The 21,301-nt window shown below is 32.1% G+C and overlaps 1 protein-coding gene across 1 annotated transcript in view; it reads left to right on the plus strand.

The window, feature by feature from the left end:
- The window catches only part of Adamts20 (ADAM metallopeptidase with thrombospondin type 1 motif 20), a 147,511-nt gene that overhangs the window by 40,260 nt on the left and 85,950 nt on the right, over positions 1-21,301 (plus strand). Inside the window, exons 7-12 of the mRNA XM_026401433.2 lie at positions 887-927; positions 7,793-7,898; positions 9,801-9,947; positions 12,254-12,395; positions 14,350-14,454; positions 20,599-20,744. Coding sequence (XP_026257218.2) covers positions 887-927; positions 7,793-7,898; positions 9,801-9,947; positions 12,254-12,395; positions 14,350-14,454; positions 20,599-20,744 — 687 coding nt within the window. The remainder of the gene's footprint in view (positions 1-886; positions 928-7,792; positions 7,899-9,800; positions 9,948-12,253; positions 12,396-14,349; positions 14,455-20,598; positions 20,745-21,301) is intronic.

Raw genomic sequence — 21,301 nt, forward strand, 5'->3', positions numbered from 1 at the left:
GTTTATTAATGAATCCATCCATCTATTCCTTGTTTTGATGTTTACTGCATATCATAATTACCACATTACCTTTGCTAGGGTTGTTTTTAATCCTATTTATTTATAATAAAAACAGGTTCTGATATCATAAAATTGTTTCCATTTTATGAGTACCAATGTACTAAATCACATCTTGTTTCAGCAGTACTAATACTATCAGATCATATAAATCCTAGGTTTGTTATTTGGTTGGTTTACCAGTGAAAACCCTTTACTTGGGAGTCAGCCTCAAGGAAATGAGGTTGACTAGAATTTTGAAGTAAAAATCTTTACTTCATGTAAAATTGCTGCCATATAGCCCATGTAATTTATCTTTTTTTTAAAAACTAAAGTAGAATTGACTTAAATTACACATAGTACTCTATCATAGTCAATGGTCCTGCTCTGCATTGTATTTGGATATCAAGCTGCAAAGATTGGGGGATTATAGATTTAATGGGAGGAAGAACTGGCCATGGAAAAAGAACATAGAAAAGAGACAAGAGAAATTTCAAATTGAATGGTCAGGGACTAAATAACGCAGAAGTAAAAAAATTTAAGCAACATGGTAACATTTGAACAACATTATTTTACATAAGATAAGTACATAAAACATTGAATTATTGAGAAGAGGGTTAGTAATGTTATATATACTGTGTAAAGGCAGGGAGGTAAACTATCTACTCAGAAAGTTTTTCATTGGACTTGGTTAAAGCCTCAACTCTTTTTTGACATGCTTATATAGAGTATGCCTTTTGATGTTCACGAATGTGCATAAAACATTTTGAGAGCTTTTTGATGTTATATTTGTTTTGGCTAATTGTAAAAGTATTTTTGAAAATGTTTAAAATTTATCTTTTATTTTAAGGGAAGACATTTGTGGAGCTAGAGAGAAATGTGACACATTAGGTAAGTTTTGGGCAGTAAACTTGGCTTATATAATTGTTTATTAAATTGAACAAAAGTACTATTTAGATTGTTTTTCTTTTATTTGAAATTTCAATAATTATTATTAGTTGTATTAATAAATTATTATACTTGTCACTGTTAGTTATTTAATTTTGCCTCTATAATTTTATAGAATAACAAGAACTACTAATTTCCAATTACTAAAGATAACTGCTGTATGAATTTGATGTACTTGATTTAAAGTGTTTTATTATTTAACATTTGATTCATGAGAAATAATAAATGATAACCTACATGCCAGCTTAAAGCAAAATAATGAGATGGGATGGCCATGAATCTATCACTAGATTTAATCGTTAATTTGGTACTATTACATGGCCTGTGCTCAATCCTTATTACATTTCTCTGCTTCTGTCCTAGAGGTAGCTAATACCATGAATGTTCATCTTTTGAAGAATAGTAACATTACATATGTATGTGTTTCTAAACAAGAAATCATTTGCTTTTACTCCTTTTTAAACTTTGTAGCCATAGTTTATGTGTTTTCACTAATGTAAAACATTTCATCCACATTTTATATATCAATATTCTACTAGTGGATATTTGGGCTAATTCTAGCTTTTTTCCTGTTATGAATCTTGCCATAAGAGCTATGGTATATTCCCTAGCATTAGAATTGTGATGTTACTATGTGTGCTAATGTAGGTTGAGCACCCCTAATTCAAAATGCTCCAAAATCTGAATCTGCCTACGTGACATTCCAAAAGTTTCATATTTTAAGCATTTTAGAATTTGGATTTTTGGATTAGGAATTATTAACTGTAAGTTCTGTGCAAATATTCTAAAATCTGAAAACTTTTCAAGTCTAGAACATTTGGTTCCAATCTTAGAACATGTGTTCTAAGTATTTTGCATAAGGAATACTTAACCTGTGTTCAACTTTGTAAGACATAGCAAATTATTTTCAAAAGTGGTCATATCAATTTACATATTTTCAGTAGAATACAAGCATCAATTTGATAGTATTCTGTCAATACAGGTTATCTTCAAATTTCTCATTTTTGCTAATCAAAAGATAATATATATCACAAAAATCATAATTTTCATTTCCCTAATTGTTAACAAGTTTGAACACCAATTCATGTATTTATTGGCAATTGATGTTTACTTTTCTATTAGGAATGAAATAAGAGAAAGAAATATGGCACTTTTTTGTGCTGTGGTGTTGTTTTCTTCCTGTTTTTAAAAAAATTTAGTTATAGATGGACACAATATCTTTATTATATTTATTTATATATATGTGGTGCTGAGGATCGAACCTAGCGCCTCACATGTGCTTGGCAAGTGCCCTACCACTGAGCTACAACTCCAGTCCCACTGTTTTTTAGTTGTTTTTTTAATCACTTCTTGATATCAAACTTTTTGTGTTTTATATAAGTATTTCAAATACCTTTTAACAATTTATTGTTTGGTTTTTATTTTGTGTGTAAAAACAGATAATTTAGAAATCTCTTCTTTTACAGTTAGCACTTTTGTATCTTAAGAAACCCTTCATAAAACTTTTAGAACCAGCATGGGAAATCCTCATAAAGCATTGATCTGTTCATTTAAGTAGGACTTTAAAAATATCAATATATATTATTTTCTTCAAGATCCTGTATTTAAAATATATTATGTCTGATAACACAGTTGCTACCCAACTTTTTCCTATTGGATATTTGATAGATAGATACATCATTTTCTCCAATTTTTCTTTTCTTTCTTTTCTTTTTTTATTTGGTGGGAGGGGGGTCAGTACCAGGGATTGCACCTAAGGACACTTAGCCACTGAGCCACATCCCCAGCCCTCTTTTTGTATTTTGTTTAGAGACAGGTTCTTGCTGAGTTGTGTAGGGCCTTGCTAAGCTGCTGAGGCTGGCTTTGAACTTGCAATCCTCCTGTCCCAGCTTCCTGAGCCATCCTCCAATTTTTTTCTTGTCCTTACATACTAGTTTTATTTTATTTTATTTTTCTCTTCTTGGAAGCAGCATAGGATTTTTTTTTAAATCAACTATAGTAAACCTTTGTTACTCTATTTCTTTTTTTTGTTGTTATTATTACTATTATTGAGTTATAATTACCATTTTCTGTTCATCACACTTTGTTCTATGCTAGCCTCGCAGCCACCTTTTTTTTTGGTCTTTCTCTAAGTTTATTAAGGGTTAAATTAATCTTATTATCCCATTTTTCCTTTACAGATTAAAAAAATGTATACACTATTTTATTATTTTTGGACGTACTCTGGCTTTTTACTAGAAATACCTTACCTGTCTAAAGTTCTCTCCTAAATAAATGATGCTTGTACTAACTTTGTTTAGCTTCTTCCTAACTTACCTGGCATTCTTGTCCACTATTTTATTGGTGTCATTTCATAGCCTGCATATTGGATGTCATTGTGCTATATTCAGCATTTGTTTAAATCTGTTCCATGTTTATAAAATTTTTATAATTTCTTCTTTCTTCTCAAATCTTGTTTCTGAAGTTGTTTTCCTTTTTTCCTCTTTTATATTCTTAAAATTATTCTTTAGTGATGATGTACTAGTTGCAAATTTTTTAAAATATGAATGTTATTGGAAATGTCTTCAATATACTCTCATTTTGAAAATATAGTTTTGTAGGTACCAATTTTAGGTTAACAGTTATTTTCTTTAAGTATTTCTTTTTTAAAAAAAATATTTATTTTTTAGTTTTAGGTGGAAAAAATATCTTGATTTTATTTTTATGTGGTGCTGAGAATCGAACCCAGTGCCTCACGCATGCTGGGCGAGTGCACTACCACTTGAGCCACATCCCCAGCCCCTCTTTCAGTATTTCTAATGTCATTGTTTTGTCATCTGGATTTTGCTATTGAGAATTGCAGTCTGTTTAGTTGTAGATTCATTGATGAGCTGTTTGTTTGTTTTTTAAAATAAGATCCTCTTCTTGTCTCAGATATAATGTAGTTTCATGAAAATTTTGCCTTAATATGGATAGATCTCTTTTTATTTATCCCATTTGGGATATATTGTGATTTCAGTATCTGCTGATCACTATCCTGCAGCATTTCTGAAAATTGTCATCTGTTTTTCATTGTATTATTTCAAATTTTGTTATTTAATTCTATCTATTCTTACCTTGGGTTTCAGATTATATCTGTGTTGTATTCTTATTCTTTTCTCCATACCTTCATTTCTTTATCTCTTCAAGCAGCTCTATATTCCGTTTTACTCTCTCTCTCTCTCTCTCTCTCTCTCTCTCTCTCTGGTTGTATCTAATTAGATGTTTTACTAACCCTTCAAACTTTCTATTTTAACATAAATTTTAATTTAAAATATGCTATTTAATTCTTAATTGCAATCTATTTGTTCATTTTTTACATTTTTAAAGCTTTTTTTCATATTTGTAATTGAATTTCATGTTTCCTTAAACATTTTGTATGGAGTAATTTTATATTAGTCCCTGAAAACTCCTACATATGAAATTTTTCAGAGCCAGACATGTCATTTCTGCTTTCTCTTTGTTGACTTGTTTGTGTACATTGTGAGCTCACATTTACTTAATATTAACCCAGGGGATTGTGATATAGCCAGCTCAAAAAGTGTGTGTTTTCCTCAAGAGAGGATTTTGTAGGAATCCAAAGAATCTTCATTACTTGGGTCCTTGGATTAATTCAGGAAACTCAGGATGTAGATCCACCTTGAAGCATCCTATAGCAAGCTCTCACTCTTTGAACCATATTGCTTTTATCAGTATTTGCTACCATAGTAGCTTCTATTCTTAACTATTTATTGCCTACCACTTAGAATTTAGTTCAAAATATGAATGTGTGTTTATGTACATATGTCTGCATTGCATAATTATTTTAGGGAGCAAGAGAGAGGGAGAATGTCTGTGTTTGGTTTCAGAGGTGAAGATTATATTTCTTAGTAAATCATGCAGCTCAGCATTCACTAAAAAATACTAGTACTTAAGCATCTAGTTTTCTTTATGTTAGGTGATCCCTTAAAAACTCTCTTCTTACTCAGTTGTGAAATTAGATGCCCGATGCTCTTAAGTTTTATACAACTGAATTCCCCCCTCCCTACAATCTGTTCTCTGGCTTAATTAAGTATATTTTATGAGTCAATCATTTTATAAAAATCTCTCAATTGTATTTCTTATTATATCTGTGTTTTGTCAAATATGTATTAAAGTTTATTAAACTTTATTAAATTGTTAGGTGCTAGACATTCTGGACTATTCCTGGAGAAGTGGGTGGTCTTCAAGTCCTTATTTATGTTTTTTGTAGTTTTCAGGCACTCTCTGCAAATAAACTATACTGCCATTTAGAAATAAAGACTATGAAAGTGAAAGCATATTATCCATTAAATCAGTAGTAATGATGATAGTTATAGCTACAATATCTGAATGCTTCCTATGTATCTTACATCATGTAAAGGGGTTTTATAATTTAATTTATTTAAGCTTCAGAGTAAACTATAAGGTCAGTACTAGTATTATTCTTGTGTTATAGATGAGGATAAATAATTTACCCAAGGCTGTTCAGCTTATGTTAATTATTCATCTTATTTTCTCATCTAAAATATATCAAAAATAAATTGAGAGGTTATTGATGATATGGTGTGTGTTGGTTAATAATTGCTAGGCTTCCTGGTGTATCTCCTTTTGTATGTATTGTTGCCTTGACCCATGAGCATATTTTACAAAATATGTCGAAAAATGTTTTCCATTCTTCAAGAGGACTGAATTAGATGTCTATGGAGTGTTTTCTTCTTCTAAACACATAGAAACTGTATCATGTTTGGGCCCATGCTTACTTATTCTTCTCAAACACTTTTTCGAAAAACCAGAATCTGCTTGAGTGTAACTAGACATGAACCATTACCTTGCTGCCTGGTACCATAATACTAATCCTTCACTTCAGTGCTTCTTGGTGTTGACCAGTTACAGGAGTGTTTGAGCCTGGTGTGTAGTCACATGTAATATATATCCTCACAAATCTGTTATGGACTAAAATGTTCAGTTTAGAATTTTATATTTTTAAGCATGAAACAAAAAGTTTGGGTGATAATAGAGTTGATATTGTGTTCAAATATCTATACATCTCTGAAAATAAATATATTAAAATTGAGCCACTGGGCAGATTTTTAGAAATACTTACTAAGGCATGGGAACAGCAATATATTCATGAAGAAAACATGTTTCTATTGAATTTATTCTGACAACAACAATAACAAAAAACACATAAAATGGGAATTGGCTAAAAAATTATACATGCTAGTATGAATTTTAGGATCTTAAGGACAATAGGAATTTCCTCATATTCTCTATAGAAATTTGTCCAAGAATTAATTTAATTTTTTTCTTCCTTCCTTCCTTTCTACTTTCCTTTCTTCCTTTCCCTACTTATGGTCTTGATTCTAAATATGAAAAAGACCTTTTAGTAATAGGTTCAGAAAGAGGACAAATCTTTCCATTTTTGGCTAATGAACTTATTTGATTTTGACTTTTTTTCCAGTCCTTTTAGATTCCTTAATTTAACTTTCATTTCTCTAGTGTACCACAAGCATTCTATTGTTTTAAATTGTTAGAAAATCTATCTAAAATGCTAGGAAGATGTTCATATTTTTAACTTTTGTGAATAAAAGATTACCTTGAAAAAGGGAGCTAAAAGCACAGTAGCTAATACAAATCTACTCATTCTGTATTAAGAAATTTCTAAATGCAAAAACTTTGCAATTAGAAATACTAATCTTATATATGAAAAATCTTTTCTTTTGTGAGAGGAATCATAGGAGTGCATATAAATTTACAACTAAATATTGAACGATAGCAATAGTAAAGAATATAATATTATGTAAATTGAAAAAGAAATGAAAAGCTAACTTGAATAATGATGGAATATGTATTATTCTAATGAATATTTATTTTGAATATCTTACTATGGTTTTAACCAATTTATTTATTTATTTTGAGGTTCTAGGGATTGATCTCAGAGGTAGTCTACCACTGAGCTCCATCCCCTGCCCTTTTAAATTTTGAGACCTGATCTTGCTAAATTGCTCAGGGTGACCCCCAGAATTGCTGAGATTACAGGCATGTACCACTGTACTCAGCTTCTTATCTATATTACTTTTAGAGGACTCTATATATAGTCCATAATTATTGCTGCCTTTGGTATACAACCAATTCATACTATCTTGATCTTTCAACAGCATATTTGGGTTGCCCACTAATTTTTATATAGGAATGAGTAGATCCTGATATATAATAACAGTTTCTATTGCTGAAATGTTACAAAATTACTGAGTACTTAAAATAATTCTTATATCATAATCATTTTATTTTATTCAACATATATTAAGTGGCAGGCACTATTTTAGCCACTTAACGTTTTACTCATTTAATTATCAGGCAATAATTAAATATTTGTATGCTGCTTTAAATTTAAAAATTAAAAGCATTTCATATATTTGTAGAGTTCTGTGCTATTTTTTTCTTTTCTTGTTAGTTTTTCTGTTACCAGTTAATATATTCATTACCTTTCCTACTGCCCACACTACACCAACTATATTTTTCTTTTCTTATATTTTTAAAAATTGTATGATCACCCTGTATTTTTTGGATTATTTCTTAAGTGAAAGAGTCCAATAATTTCCTGAAAAGCTGCTGAAAAATCAATCCTTTGTTTAACTTTTAAAGAAAGTTTATTTGATATTAACAGCTCACCCTGTACTCATTTCTAAGGAGTAATACCAATGGTTAAATGCTTTAAAATTTAATTCTTATTTTATGATTTTGATGGTTATTTCCCATTTTGATGAAATACAAATGTAAAATTTTTCAGGCTTAGCAGAATTAGGTACCCTGTGTGATCCCTTACGGAGCTGCTCTATTAGTGAAGAAAATGGACTTAGTGCCGCGTTTACTATAGCCCATGAACTTGGGCATGTGTAAGTACCTTCTATTCCCTCAGTAATGTGCCTTCTATTTGTCATTGTACAGAATGCCTGAAACTCTATCTTTAATTGAGTAGTGAACACATTTATTTCTTTATAAAATAATTTTTATCCTTGCAGTGCTACCTCTAGCTCTTTTGTGTTTTAATTTTTTTTATTTTTTTAATTTTTATTGTTGGTTGTTCAAAACATTACATAGTTCTTGATATATCATATTTCACACTTTGATTCAAGTGGGTTATGAACCCCCATTTTGACCCCGTACAGAATACAACAGACACTAGTATGGCAATATTTAAATCTTTTGGGTTTTATATTAGGTCAAACAGACTGCACAAATCATCAGACTTAGCAAAGAACTAGAACTTGACAGTTCTTTTATTTAATTTACTTTATTGGATTACATGACGAGCACTTCTTGCCTCTATCCCTTTTTACCCTATACACGACCAGGTATTGTCTACTACCATCTTATGGGAAGGCCTGCAGGGGCTCCTAGTGCTGAGGAAATCGCACACAATTTCTAATAGTGCTCATTTCTTGCTCAGAGTCTCAACAGTGAAACTAGCCCATGGAAATTTCTATTTGTTAAAATATTTTTAAAACCCTCCCCCCAACACTCTATATTTTCTCATAAAAAATTGTGATTCTGCTATCTATTCCTGCTTTACTAAAATTCTGCTGGGGCTCTATGCTGTAAGAATGGAATCCATGATTTCCCATGATGTCTTTTGAGCATCCATTAAAAATAAGAAAGCCCTACAACTCATCCTCTGAAAAAAAATTTCAACTGTACCCCCAGAGTTTATCCTGAAGTTTCTTTTGTTACTTTGCTAATAAGAAACTGAGGCTGAATTACCTCCTGTAGTTTTATCACATTTTTTTTCTGATTATTCCTCAAGATGTCATTAGAGCTTTTATGTAGAAAAATTTGAAATGGACATAATTTTTAGTTAACTAGCACCTTTTCAGTTCCCTTTTAGCATAGTTATGTCTTAGCCAGTTTTGTAAGTTTGTTGAAGAGAGCACCTACAGACTGGTGAAGTATTGCAGCAACAAGCAGGAAGTACCATTTGCTGGTCTCCAAAGCTGCCAAGTCATAGAAGCCTTTCTCTCAAAGAGTGCTTAGAATTTCTTTTCTTCCTTAGGAACTTTAGGTGTTCAGAATATGGGTAAGTAGTTCAATTGAAACAGTGTTTTAAATACAAGTCTCAGCATGCAAAAACCTGAATTAGGCGATTTTGGCGATTCTTCTAAACTTGGGTTTCTACTTGAGTCTGTAAAAGAGTGTAGGACTTGTGGTTAACCTGCTTAATATTTAAAATTTTTGCTATCACTGTGAAGTATTGGTTGTCCTTTGGAAATTTTTTATTATTCTAATTCAATCCATTTTACTTATTCATTGTAGAGCAGAAACAGTAGTTAGGTTGTTTCATATAATACAGATGAATACTATAGAATGATATGGAGTCAGGGATTAAAGAAGTCTTTTGGATACTGTATGAACATTCAAAGACCTAGAATGTAATGTGGTATCACCTTACCTAATGTGTCCACATGTATCTCTAGGATATCCTTGTTGAAACCTGCAGGCATTTTTATGTGAATGCTATGCTTGTGTTGTGAGGAGGTGAGCCAGATTCCAAATATTTTTATTGTTTAGACTCAGATGCCAAGTTGACAGTAAACTGATCACAGGTATAATCTAGTGCTTCTCAGAAATCCTGTGCTTCCAAAAATGAAATTATACTGCCTTATGGAGTGATCAAGAGTGAAAAAATCCAATATAATCAGATTAATATATTTCTTCATTATATTATAGTATAAATATGAGATATGTTACTAATGTTGTATTTATTTTTGATAGTATTCTTTAATTCATGTTTTTATTTTTAGATTTAATGTTCCACATGATGATAGTTTTAAATGCAAAGAAATTGGAATTAAACATCAGTATCATGTAATGGCCCCAACTTTAAATTACCACACGAGTCCTTGGACCTGGTCAAAATGTAGTCAGAAATACATCACTGAATTCCTAGAGTAAGTATGAATTTATATTTCTTTAGTTGAGTAATTGGTTATTTACTACTGGATTATAAGATATGAAAGGTGTATGTTCTTTTAAAAGTTTTAATTTTTGTTTAGTTTTTCATTGTTTAGACTTAAGCTTACTTTCACTGCACAAATGGATGTTTAAAAAAAAGAAAAGCATGTATATACATATCATTTCACACCTTTTAAAAAATATTTTTATTGCAGTTCATACCTACCTGTCATGTTTTTTATTTGAACCCTTTCTTATGATGAAAACTCTAGTTGGGGGAAAACTTAATAGCAATCACAGCTTCCTTATGTGCTTTTGAGTTTTTCAGAAGTTATTAGTCATATTTTGAGAGGAGTTGAATGGCTGAAGTTTGGATGCTCCTAAAGAACAGAGAATAGTTCTAAAGTCAATGATGAGTTATCCAAATAGCTGTGTACAGGCACAGAGACGTGGAGCCTCCAACTTTGCATACTCTTTGGAGGCCCTTTCTAACTCTGAAGAGAGGAGGCAGATCAAGGTTTTCTTGTCTTCTTTCTTTACCTTCTGCCAATTTTCTCTACTTCCCACTTTTTTATTTCACCTAAATGGTGTTTCTATCATTGAAACTTATCCAAATGCAAACCTAAGCTCTTTACAGAAAATCTTTCCTCATAAATGCATTACTCCTTTATTTCTTCTACTGTTATATACAGTCTAATCACAAATTTAACAGTGTTAGTATTTTCTATAGCTACCTTTCTCTTGATGAAAACTATGGGAATTAGTTAACTTTGCTTTAGAATGTATGTTCATAAGTATGGCCTATAATTACAACCAGCAGAGAATCATTTATCTTTATATGGGAATTTAATTTAAAAGCCCAACATATAGTTTCTGATCTGTACATATTACATCCAGCTTTTTTCTATGATTAACTAATGTATTGATTAAAATACCACTGAGTGTGCTTTTTTTTCAGAAAGGAATAATATTTTTATTCTCTTCAATGGAGATTTTATACACATTCATTTTATTGAAAAAATCAAAATGCCATTTTAGCCAGCAAAAGTTTCCAAAAATATTTCTTTTAATTATTATTACAGTGGAACAAATTATTGCTTTTAGCACAGTTGAAGTAGCTGAACATTTTCACAGAGTTTTATATAGATTGGGCATTTCATAAAAAAAGGAGTAACATACATATTTCCCATGCTATTTACTGTTTTTCTAAGTAATTTAAATATATCATGTATAATCATGCATTCCTTAGTGATGGGGATACAGTTTGAGAAGTGCCTCACTAAACAATTCATCATTGTGTCAACATCATAGAACATGTTTTTACAAACCTGTATGATGCAGGTAATTCACTAAATGTAACCTTGATGTAATCAAGAAACACAGTAAACAGAATATAATGTCAGGCTGTTGCTGGCATAACAGCAGAGTTTTACAGTAAATTTTATTATAAAGAGGAGTATACTAAAATAAAGATTGAAAAGTGTAGTATAGTAAATACATAAAACCACTTATTATCAAGTATGATATACTGAACATAGTTGCATGTTCTACACTTTTATACTACTGTCAGTGCAGTAGGTTTGTTCACACCAGCATCACCACAGACATCTGAGTAATGTGTTGCACTACAACATGATGACAGCTATGATGTCACTGGGCAACAGGAAGTTTTAAGCTCTGTTCTAATCTTAATGGCACCACTATCTCATAGGAGGCCCATCATTGCCTAAATCATTGTTATGTGGCATGTGACTATACTCTAATAGTAAGTGACAAGACATTACCACTCTCAATTCAGAGATAAGGAGATCCAGGCTCAGGGAGATTAAGTATTCTAGGAAATGGTGGCACCAAAATGTAAGCTCCCAAAGCCAGTGACCTTGACTGTGCTGTGCTCTCTCTCCTTGAGAAACATGAAACTTGGAGATAGCATGAGACTTTTTGAAATTCCTTTTTTGTTGGTTTAGAACTAAAACCATGCTCTCAAATGATTTGAAAACTAATTTTTATTTTTTCCACATTTTGACAGTTTGGGCATTATATTTAAGACATTACTACTGGATAGAAAAGTAGACCCAACATTGTGATATAAATTATACTGTAATGAATTTATGTTTATTTCTTGTCATTAAAAATCCCTTGTAAACTGTGAGGCTGTCGTTATGCATGTTGACATGAGTTGGTTTTTAAATTATGGAAAATATTCTTCTTGAAAGTGTAAGAACAACAGCAAATGTGATGAATGTTGTACTGAAATGTATCCACTTGTTTCACAACATATTATTTTCTGTCATTGGTACAGCACTGGCCATGGAGAATGCCTTCTTGATAAACCGAATGGAAGAATATATGACCTGTCTTCACAACTGCCTGGGTTAATGTATGATGTAAACAAACAGTGTGAGCTTATGTTTGGTCCTGGATCACAAGTGTGTCCTTATTTGGTAAGAAAAATTCTGTCCCTTTGTTCAAGAACTACCATAAAGTCATAGTTAGTATATATTTCAAAATTTATGTTTATTCTCTTGAATGGAAGAGAACAACTGTCTTTAAATCTCTGAAAAATCTGGAATTTGGAAGAAAGTGGGTAAAAATAAAAAACTAAAACTAGTTGAGTTCTTATTGTTTACTAGGTACCATGTGAGATACTTAAAATTATCTTTGTTAATTCTCACAGATTCCTGCGAAATACTCTTATTTGGAAATTTGAGCCCTAGAGTAGTAGTAAAATTTTAAAATTAAAAGTCTTCAAATATTTATTTTCAAATGATATTTTTGGGGGGTGAGGGGAAATGTAGATGTTTTGATACTGAGTTTTTTTAAAGGCCGCTGGAATCTAACATGTACTACATTTTCTTTTACATAGAGTCAAATACAGAAGAATTAAAGTTGTAACTTACTTTTCACTAAGCTGTTACTTTATCATTTACTTTGAGGATTTTAATACGATATTTTCTTTTAGTTTCCATTAAAGTAAATGATCCTAACACTTTTGTTACTGGATCTATAATTATGATTTTCTTTTACTTTATGGTAAATTTAGGAGGTAGTTTATAATCAATATCACTGCTTTTGCAAATCCATGCCTCATTTTGCCAAGCAGAGTAGGCACTTTGCTTTCTTCATGCCTTTGCACAACTTTGCCAAATTCTTTTTTGCTTTCCTAGATTGTGAGGCTCATTGGTCCAGAAATGCAGACTTATTTACTCATTTAAACACATACATACTGGTTGAGCATCCCTAATCCAAAATTCTAAATCTGAAATGCCCCAGGTTCTAAAATCTTTGAATATAGATGTCATACCCCAAATGGAAAAGTTCTCATCCAACCTCATATGTGTCCTAGTCAAAACACAAGTGCACTAAAAATAATGTAAAAGGGATTACCTTCATGCTACGTATATAAAGTGCATATGCAACAAATGAAGTTTTGTTTAGGCTTGGGTCCCATCCCCAACTTATCTTATTGTATATGTGCCAGTATATACAACCTGAAAATATACAAGATCTGAAGCACTTCTATTTCTAAGCATTTCAGATATGGGATTCTCGACTTATATTTTCAGTGTCCAGTTCAGGATCTGCAACAATAATGGCTGTCCCAAAATAAATGCTTATTGAATGTTGAATGAATGCATGGATAAGTCAGTTAACAGTGAAAGTAGGGACATGCAAATCTTATTACACATAGGAATATTATACCTAAAACCCTAAATTCATAATAAAAAATCTTAATAAGCCTTTAAACATTTACTGTGCAGGAGGAAAGATTTTCTTAATATTTCATTATAAAATATACATTGCTTCCTGATCTGATTTAGACTCTAGATAAACTTCAAGTTTAAATTCAGAAAAAGAAAGGAATTATTTTGAGTATATGCCCTATGACCCTGTAGGGATTTTAATTTCTTGTGCAAACTTCAGAACCCTTTGTTCAAAAATTTAAAGTGTGCATTATATTCACAAAATAGGAAACTTCAGTACATTATACAGCATTTCTATGCACATTATTCATACATTCCACCATTACATCAAAAAGGACTTTTTGGAAACTCATTATGAATAACATTTAGCAACAAAAAGTCCCTTTAGAAAAATATCTCGTCAAGAAAGAAAAATGTCTCATGTAAATTTTAATATTTAGACTTCAGTTCGTTTCTCCCATTGTTCATCAATAAATAAAATTTAACCTTTCTTCAAAAGTAAATGTTGCCATTTTTTATGCTTAGAGGAAAAACAATGACTAGAACTTACTTTGTAAGGATGTTTGGTAACCATTTCCAGCTTTGATTTTGAACCTAGGAAATAGATCAGATCAACTTATGATATGCATTATACTGAATTGGTCTGGGTGATCATATGCTTACACTTGCTTGCCTGCCTTTGGTTTCTCTGCAGAGACAATGCCGGCGTCTCTGGTGCACAAGTGCAGAAGGAATTCACAAGGGCTGTCGCACTCAACACATGCCACTGGCAGATGGAACAAACTGTGGTCCTGGGATGGTAGGTTTTCTCAAAGGGTGAGTCTTGTATCAAGAGTTTATCCAAGGATGTGATTGCTCTGCATTTCAGCACTCTGTTCATTACTTGCTGTCAATTTTTGTTTAGCTGGTTGAATTAATGTTATTGCCATGTTTTTTGGATGTACGCATTGTCAGCTGAATTGAATGTTCAATTTTACCCTTTTTTCAGCATGTAGCAGATGAATATTAAAGTTAGATTTAATCATCATATAATTACACAGACACACATATAATAGTATTTTTATTAAAATTAATACAGACGTCAAGAACCTAACCTTTCAGCAAATCCCCATATTTAAAGATGTTTCCATTACATACATTTTTACCCATAAAATTCAGTCAAGTATAATTGAATGTGTTAAATGGTATCGTCAAATCTTTCTGGTTTTACATGTATTAAAATATATTATGCCCCTAAAATAACTGCCTACCAAACTACTTCTTTACTATTCTAACATAAATCATGAAGTCATCTAAATCTGTCAATACGGTGTTGAATGATAAGTTTCAACATGATAAGGAAATGTATTGTAGGTGGGGCTGACGTCAAATTGTGCTTTGTGCTCCAAGATAAAGTCATGTTCTTTCAGATTTAGCAAAGAGTGTTGTCTATATTAGGTTTTGGTGTGGTAATCTTTTCTGACTCCCTCATATAGACAGAACATTTCCTTGGCAATGAGTTGGTTAATGTGGCCCCTCTCTTACATTTACCTTGGACAAAGGTTGAACACTTCTCAAAACTAAAGTCCATTCAGTAGCTAAAAGTGCATCTTTCCCACCTGTTGCTTCATGGAAATGCTTGTACCAGCTATTGTTTTTCTTTGGAATCACTTTTCCACCAAAAGGCAGGTGTTTCCTATGACTATTGCTCACATCACAAATAAATTGATTACTAAAGTTTTATTTGGAACTTCAGTAATTTATGTAGTAGCTGAAGTACTCATGGAAATGATGTAACACTTAATTCTCATTTTATAATTTTAGGATCAAAGTTTTAGTAGAATTTTTCAGTTTAACTAGCACTGAATCTTAAAATTTGATTTTTAATTGGTATGGTATTTTTATTTAGGGGGTAAGAATTATTTAAAATAATTTTATATTTTTTCCCTCTCATTTCCTCTGTAAGTGACTTTTTGAGGGAAATGGTTGTATTTGTGAGAGTTACTGACTTTGAGGTTGAGCAGAGACAAAGACCTTTTAGAAGTGAGAATGCTGGGATATTGATTATTGGACCACTAAATAAGAAATGTTCTCCAAGATGTTCACCTGATTCAATCTGGGATTGGACCTTATTCTGTTCCTTAGCAAACTTTCAGTTTACTGTATGTCATGAATCTTTAGGAATAATGTTGTGTGGCCAAAATGGGGATATACTATTTATAGGTAATTTATTGGGTAGCCTAATTCAATTTGAACATAAACATTATTTTTTGAAACAGAGGCATATGAGTACAACGCATAGATCTTATGTTTATGGTCTGGTAGGTTTTAACAAATATAGATGCCAACATCCCAATCAAAATTAGAACACATCCCTTAAAATTAGAACACTCCTATCACTCTGCAAAGTTCAGTCTCCCCTGTTTCTGGATCATTTCCTGTCTCTCCAAAGAAGTCTCCTGTTTTGATTTCTATCTCTATAGATTAGTTTGCCTGTTTTTGATCTTAGTGTAAGTGGAAACAGTGTAGATTTTGCGGGGAGGGTGGATCAGGCTTCTTTTGTTCAACATAATGTTTTGAGCTTCATCAGCATTGTTGGGTGCATCAGCACTTGTTCCTTTATACAGAAGTGAAATTCAGCTGTCTAAATGCACATAATTTACTTACTCTTCTGTCTATAGGATTTGGATCCTTTCTGGCTTGGGGCTATTATGAACAAAGCTTCTATGAGCATCTCTGTGCAAGTCTCCTTGTAGACATGTTTGAATTTCTCTTGGGATAGACTTGCGGGTCATAGGATAAGCATGTGTTTAACTTCATAAGAAAGTGCCAAACCATTTTCCAAAATATGTGCAACACTGCGCTTCTCAATGTAGAAATTTTCAGTTGCTCTGCATTCCTTTCCAGATTTTAATATTGTTAATCTTTTTAAAAAATTAGCCAATTTAATTAAGTATAAAATGAAACCTCATTGTGACTTTAATTGCATTACCCTGATTATTATATATCTTGAGCATCATTCTATTTGCTTACTAGCCATTTGAATAGCCATTTGGATATTTCCCGTATGAGATTGAAAGGTGGGCATGGTTGGGATTCTAGGTCAAAGTGATGAGATAGTGAGATGTATTTTAAAGCCAGTGAAGATTAAAAAACAGAGATGGCAGTTAGGTTGCAACATGTGGGGTATGACAGATATACATTCTCTTTATTTATTTATTGAAAATAGTGAACCCTATATGTTATCTCTATTCAGTATTAAATGAAGCTTTTATTGGTGGGACATTATAAATAAATAAATTGTGCCATAACATTTTCCTCTAGTTCCTTTATTTTGTGACTGTCTTAAAAATGAGTCTGTGTTAGATACTTTTGGTAGTAAAGCAATTTGTGTAAAGCCATTGTGCATCCATCTGAATATGAGTTAATTGTACTAAATGATGAATAGTATTACCTATCTTTTTAATGCTATATTCTCTCATTATATGTAATTATGTATGTATGTATGTGTATATGTATTTTTATGTGTGTGTATATGTTTGTATACATATATTATCTATAGATATTTATAGATATCTATATCGAGAGAGAGAGAGAGAGAGAGAGAACACATGAGAGCATGAAGATTATTTTAATTGTTTCTGGGAGATCCCACAAAATGCATTTGTACATAATACAGTCTATTCTGATACTTTGTTTTTGTTTACCTCTAACAGCCTTATGCTATTAGGTAATTTGTTCTAATGGAAGGCACAAAGCAATTTTTTCTGCTGATAAAATTAAGAATAGGATTATTTCATTCAACAAAGATTTTTCAAGGGTGTTCTATGCCAGGCACTATTCTCAGTGCTAAAGACATATAAGCAAATAAAACATATGCTATCCCTGCTTTCCCAGAGTTTACATTCTAGGAACAAATTATAAATATTATGAATAATTAATATATAATAGTTCCATGAAACTAATCAATGCCATTGACAAGAGAAACAGAGCAGGAAGAAGACAGAAGTTTTCTAGTAGGAGAAGGTAGATTGCAATGCAAAATCTAGTGGTCCAGGAAGAGCTTCATGAAGTTTGCCAAATGAACTCTTAAAGAAGGTAAGGGGATTAGCTGTGAGGATATCTGGGATAATCAAGTTTCAAACAAAGAACAGCTCAACTGCTAATTCTGGGGAAACCTGGAGTGTTCAGCGCAGATCACAGAGCACCTCACCATTGGAGTAAAGTGCAGAGAGTGAGACTTGGAGGAACTAACTGGCGAAATATTATATAGAGCCTTGAAGACACTGTAAGAACTTAGTGTTTACATAAAGTAAAGTAATTGAAGGATTTGAGGAGAGTCATCATCTGATTTGACTTAATTTAAAAACTGGTTTTAAAAAGGATCATTCTGGCAACCATGTTGAGGCTAAACAGTAGAGAAGAGGAGTGGAAACAGGGTATCTATAGCAGTGACAGAGGTGATAGACACTAGTAGCTCAAGCCAGAGTGGGAGCAGCAAGGATGAAGAAAGTTCAATTCTTGATGTATTTAAAAGTAACCAGAGCATTTGCTAATGTTTCTGATGTGGACAATTTGATGAGGAAGAAGAGGCAGGAACAACTTAGATCAATTCAGGAGAAGCAGGTTTTGATGGAGGAGAGGCAGGATTTTGATTTCCAGATTCCTTTTGAAATGTTTTTTAGAAAATCAATTAAACACAAGCAAGCAGCTTGTGTACAGATGCTATTGGTTCCGATATTAAGAGAGCACAAAGACAAATTAAAAATAGCAGAAGATACTTGTGATGGATTCATTATTAAAGAAGAAAGAAAACCAAGCATGTTCCAAGACTAAGAATGGTCCTGGACACCAAGAGGAAAGGAAGTATATCAGATAGGAAGAGTGATTAACTGAGTCACGTATTGCTGGTAAATCAAAGAAGACAGAGAATGAAAACTGACCCTTGGTTATGGCAGTGCAAAGACATCCATGACCTACACCTGAGCAGGTTCATGCAGAAATAGGCCATGAAGTCCCATTTCATGAAGGCCATGAAAGCCTGGCTGGGGTGATGTTATGAGAACATAGGCAGAGAGCGTTAGTCAATAATAAGACTGGAGAAAAGTACTGGAGCTGGTGAGGGAAGTGAGAGCTAAGAAAGATTTCGTTGTTGCCATTGTTTTGAAGTGTGTATGTTAATGGGAATGATCTAATGAAGTACTTCTCAAACTATCTGTAGTAAAAGATTGTATTTTTTGTTCAAAATTTCTGGTTATTTATTAACTGGTACTTTTATATAAAATAAAAATTATTATAACTAGAAAGATAAAATGAAAAAGAGAAAATAGAAGTGTCTTCCAAAATTCTCTGTGGAAAACAGTATGGCCTTTCTTGAAGAAATTAGAAATAGAGTCATTTTATAATCCAGTAATTCTACTTGTGGGACTAAATTCCCAAGAATTGAAAGCAGGATCTTGAAGGGATATTTGTACACCTATATTCATCGCAGTATTATTAACAACAGCCAGAAGGTAGAAATAGCCCAAGAGTGCATGGATGGGGAGATGGGTAAATGAAATGCTATATATACATATGGTATGATTTGAATGTGTGATCCTCCAGAATTCATATTGAAATTTAATTTCCAATGTAATAATATCGGGAATTAGAGCCTTGTACAAATGGACTAATATATGGAAATTTACAAAGGAATGATATTCCATTCTAATAGTCCTTAAAAATGAAGGATGTTCTGACACATGCAACAACATGGTTCTTAGCAACATTATGCCAAGTGAAGTGAGCCTGGCAAGAAAGACATTCTATGTGATTCTCATTATAAGAGGTGTCCAAAATAGTCAAATTCATAACAGTAAAAAGTAGAATGGTAACTACCAGGAGGCAAAAGAAGGGATAAATGGGAGTCGTTAATGGGTGTAGGGATTTACAAGATGAAAAAGTTCTGGAGAATGCTTGTACAACAGTGGTGAATATACTTAATACTACTGAACTGTACACATAAAAATGGTTGTGATCATAATTTTATGTGTATTTTAAAATAATTAAAAAATAAATACAAGCCAATTTTCAAATTATTTACTTCAATAAACATAAACTTATTCTATTAGAATCTTATAAAAGTTTCAAAAGCGGGGCTGGGTAAATAGCTCAGTGGTAGAGCACTTGCTGTAACATGTGCAAGATTTAGGGTTGGTCTCCAGCATCATGTGTCTAAAGAAATGTTTCTAAACTCTCAGTTCTGTGCTTACCAAACTGTAAAGACTTGTTTCAGGCGAGGACACCTTGATTAGCTGTCACCAAGCAATGATGATATAAGACAGATGGCAGGGAGAATTGCTAGAGTAATGTTTTAAGTAGTGAGAAGAGATGGGAATAAGGGCATAGGTGGAGGGATTAACTTCTTTTAGTATCATAGAGTTTTCATGTGCACTAATAGATGACAAAGAGAGTATCTGGGTACAGATGCTGTTGGTTGGATAGAAGGAGTAGGAGGATATTGTGGTCAGATTCTTCTCTAAGTTTCTGTTTTATCAATGAAAGTAAGAAACAAGGTCATCTGAGATGATGAATGAGATGCAGAAAGTTATCTAAAAGAGTGGGAAAGAGGATTGATATCTTGGAGTAAAATAATGAAACTGTGAACATATACAGTATTAAACTAATATTTGTTACTTCTTTTTAAAAAACATCATTTTCCATTTTACTATGTTTTTCTTTCCAGTGAGCCTCTAAGTCTCAAAGGGAAGAGATTCTTTTTGCATTCCACAGATCTTATGGTTACTCAGTAGACAGGAAATATTCATAAGTTGTTGTCAAATGTAATCCTATTTCTGAATTATTAGTGGTTTACTTTAAATTGTTTGTATATTGTCCTTCTATTAATCTTGATAATATTACTATAATAACTGCGATGTTCCAACTAGATATACATGAGTCATTTCTCTGTGTGTTATTTTTGTAGCACTGCCACCATGGGCTGTGTGTAAACAAAGAAATGGAGACACGACCTGTAGATGGTGAATGGGGACCATGGGGACCTTACAGTTCTTGTTCAAGAACATGTGGAGGTGGAATCAAAAGCACAGCCAGGCTCTGTAATCGTCCTGAGTATGTCTTTTTTATGTCACTGTAAATTAAGATTAACTCAAGGCACCAGAAAGTAAACACCAGTTTCATTCACTTCTAAAACTGGAGGTCAGTCTGTAAGTTTCTGAGTTTCAGAAAACTTCTGGAATATTTTAACCATATTGCTATATATCTTTGTAGATTCAGAGTTTAAAAAACATAAATAGATAAAATTTTATAATTTGAACTGATTCAGAATCATTTTCTTCTTTTTTTAAAATTTGTTTTCTGATTTGATATCAGTTAGGAAATATTTTTGAATATGAATGACAGTTACACTGGCATTTTCACATTTACTGTATTTCTAATGAAACTTCCTGGATCCTTTCACTTAGTTTTGGCTCTTTTGGAGAAAATTCATAGTTTGGTTGGTAGTTTTTATTGTCTTATATAATTTTATGTGTCACATTTTCATTCTCTGCTCACATTGTAGATGCATCATTGTATTTAGCTGAATAAGTAAATATATTCCCCCCTCATTGAAATATATAAAAGAGCTTAGAGAGCTCATAAAGATTTTTTAAAATGAATGTTTCTGT

This window comes from Urocitellus parryii, chromosome 5 (assembly GCF_045843805.1).
Source record: "Urocitellus parryii isolate mUroPar1 chromosome 5, mUroPar1.hap1, whole genome shotgun sequence".
Lineage (NCBI taxonomy): Eukaryota > Metazoa > Chordata > Mammalia > Rodentia > Sciuridae > Urocitellus > Urocitellus parryii.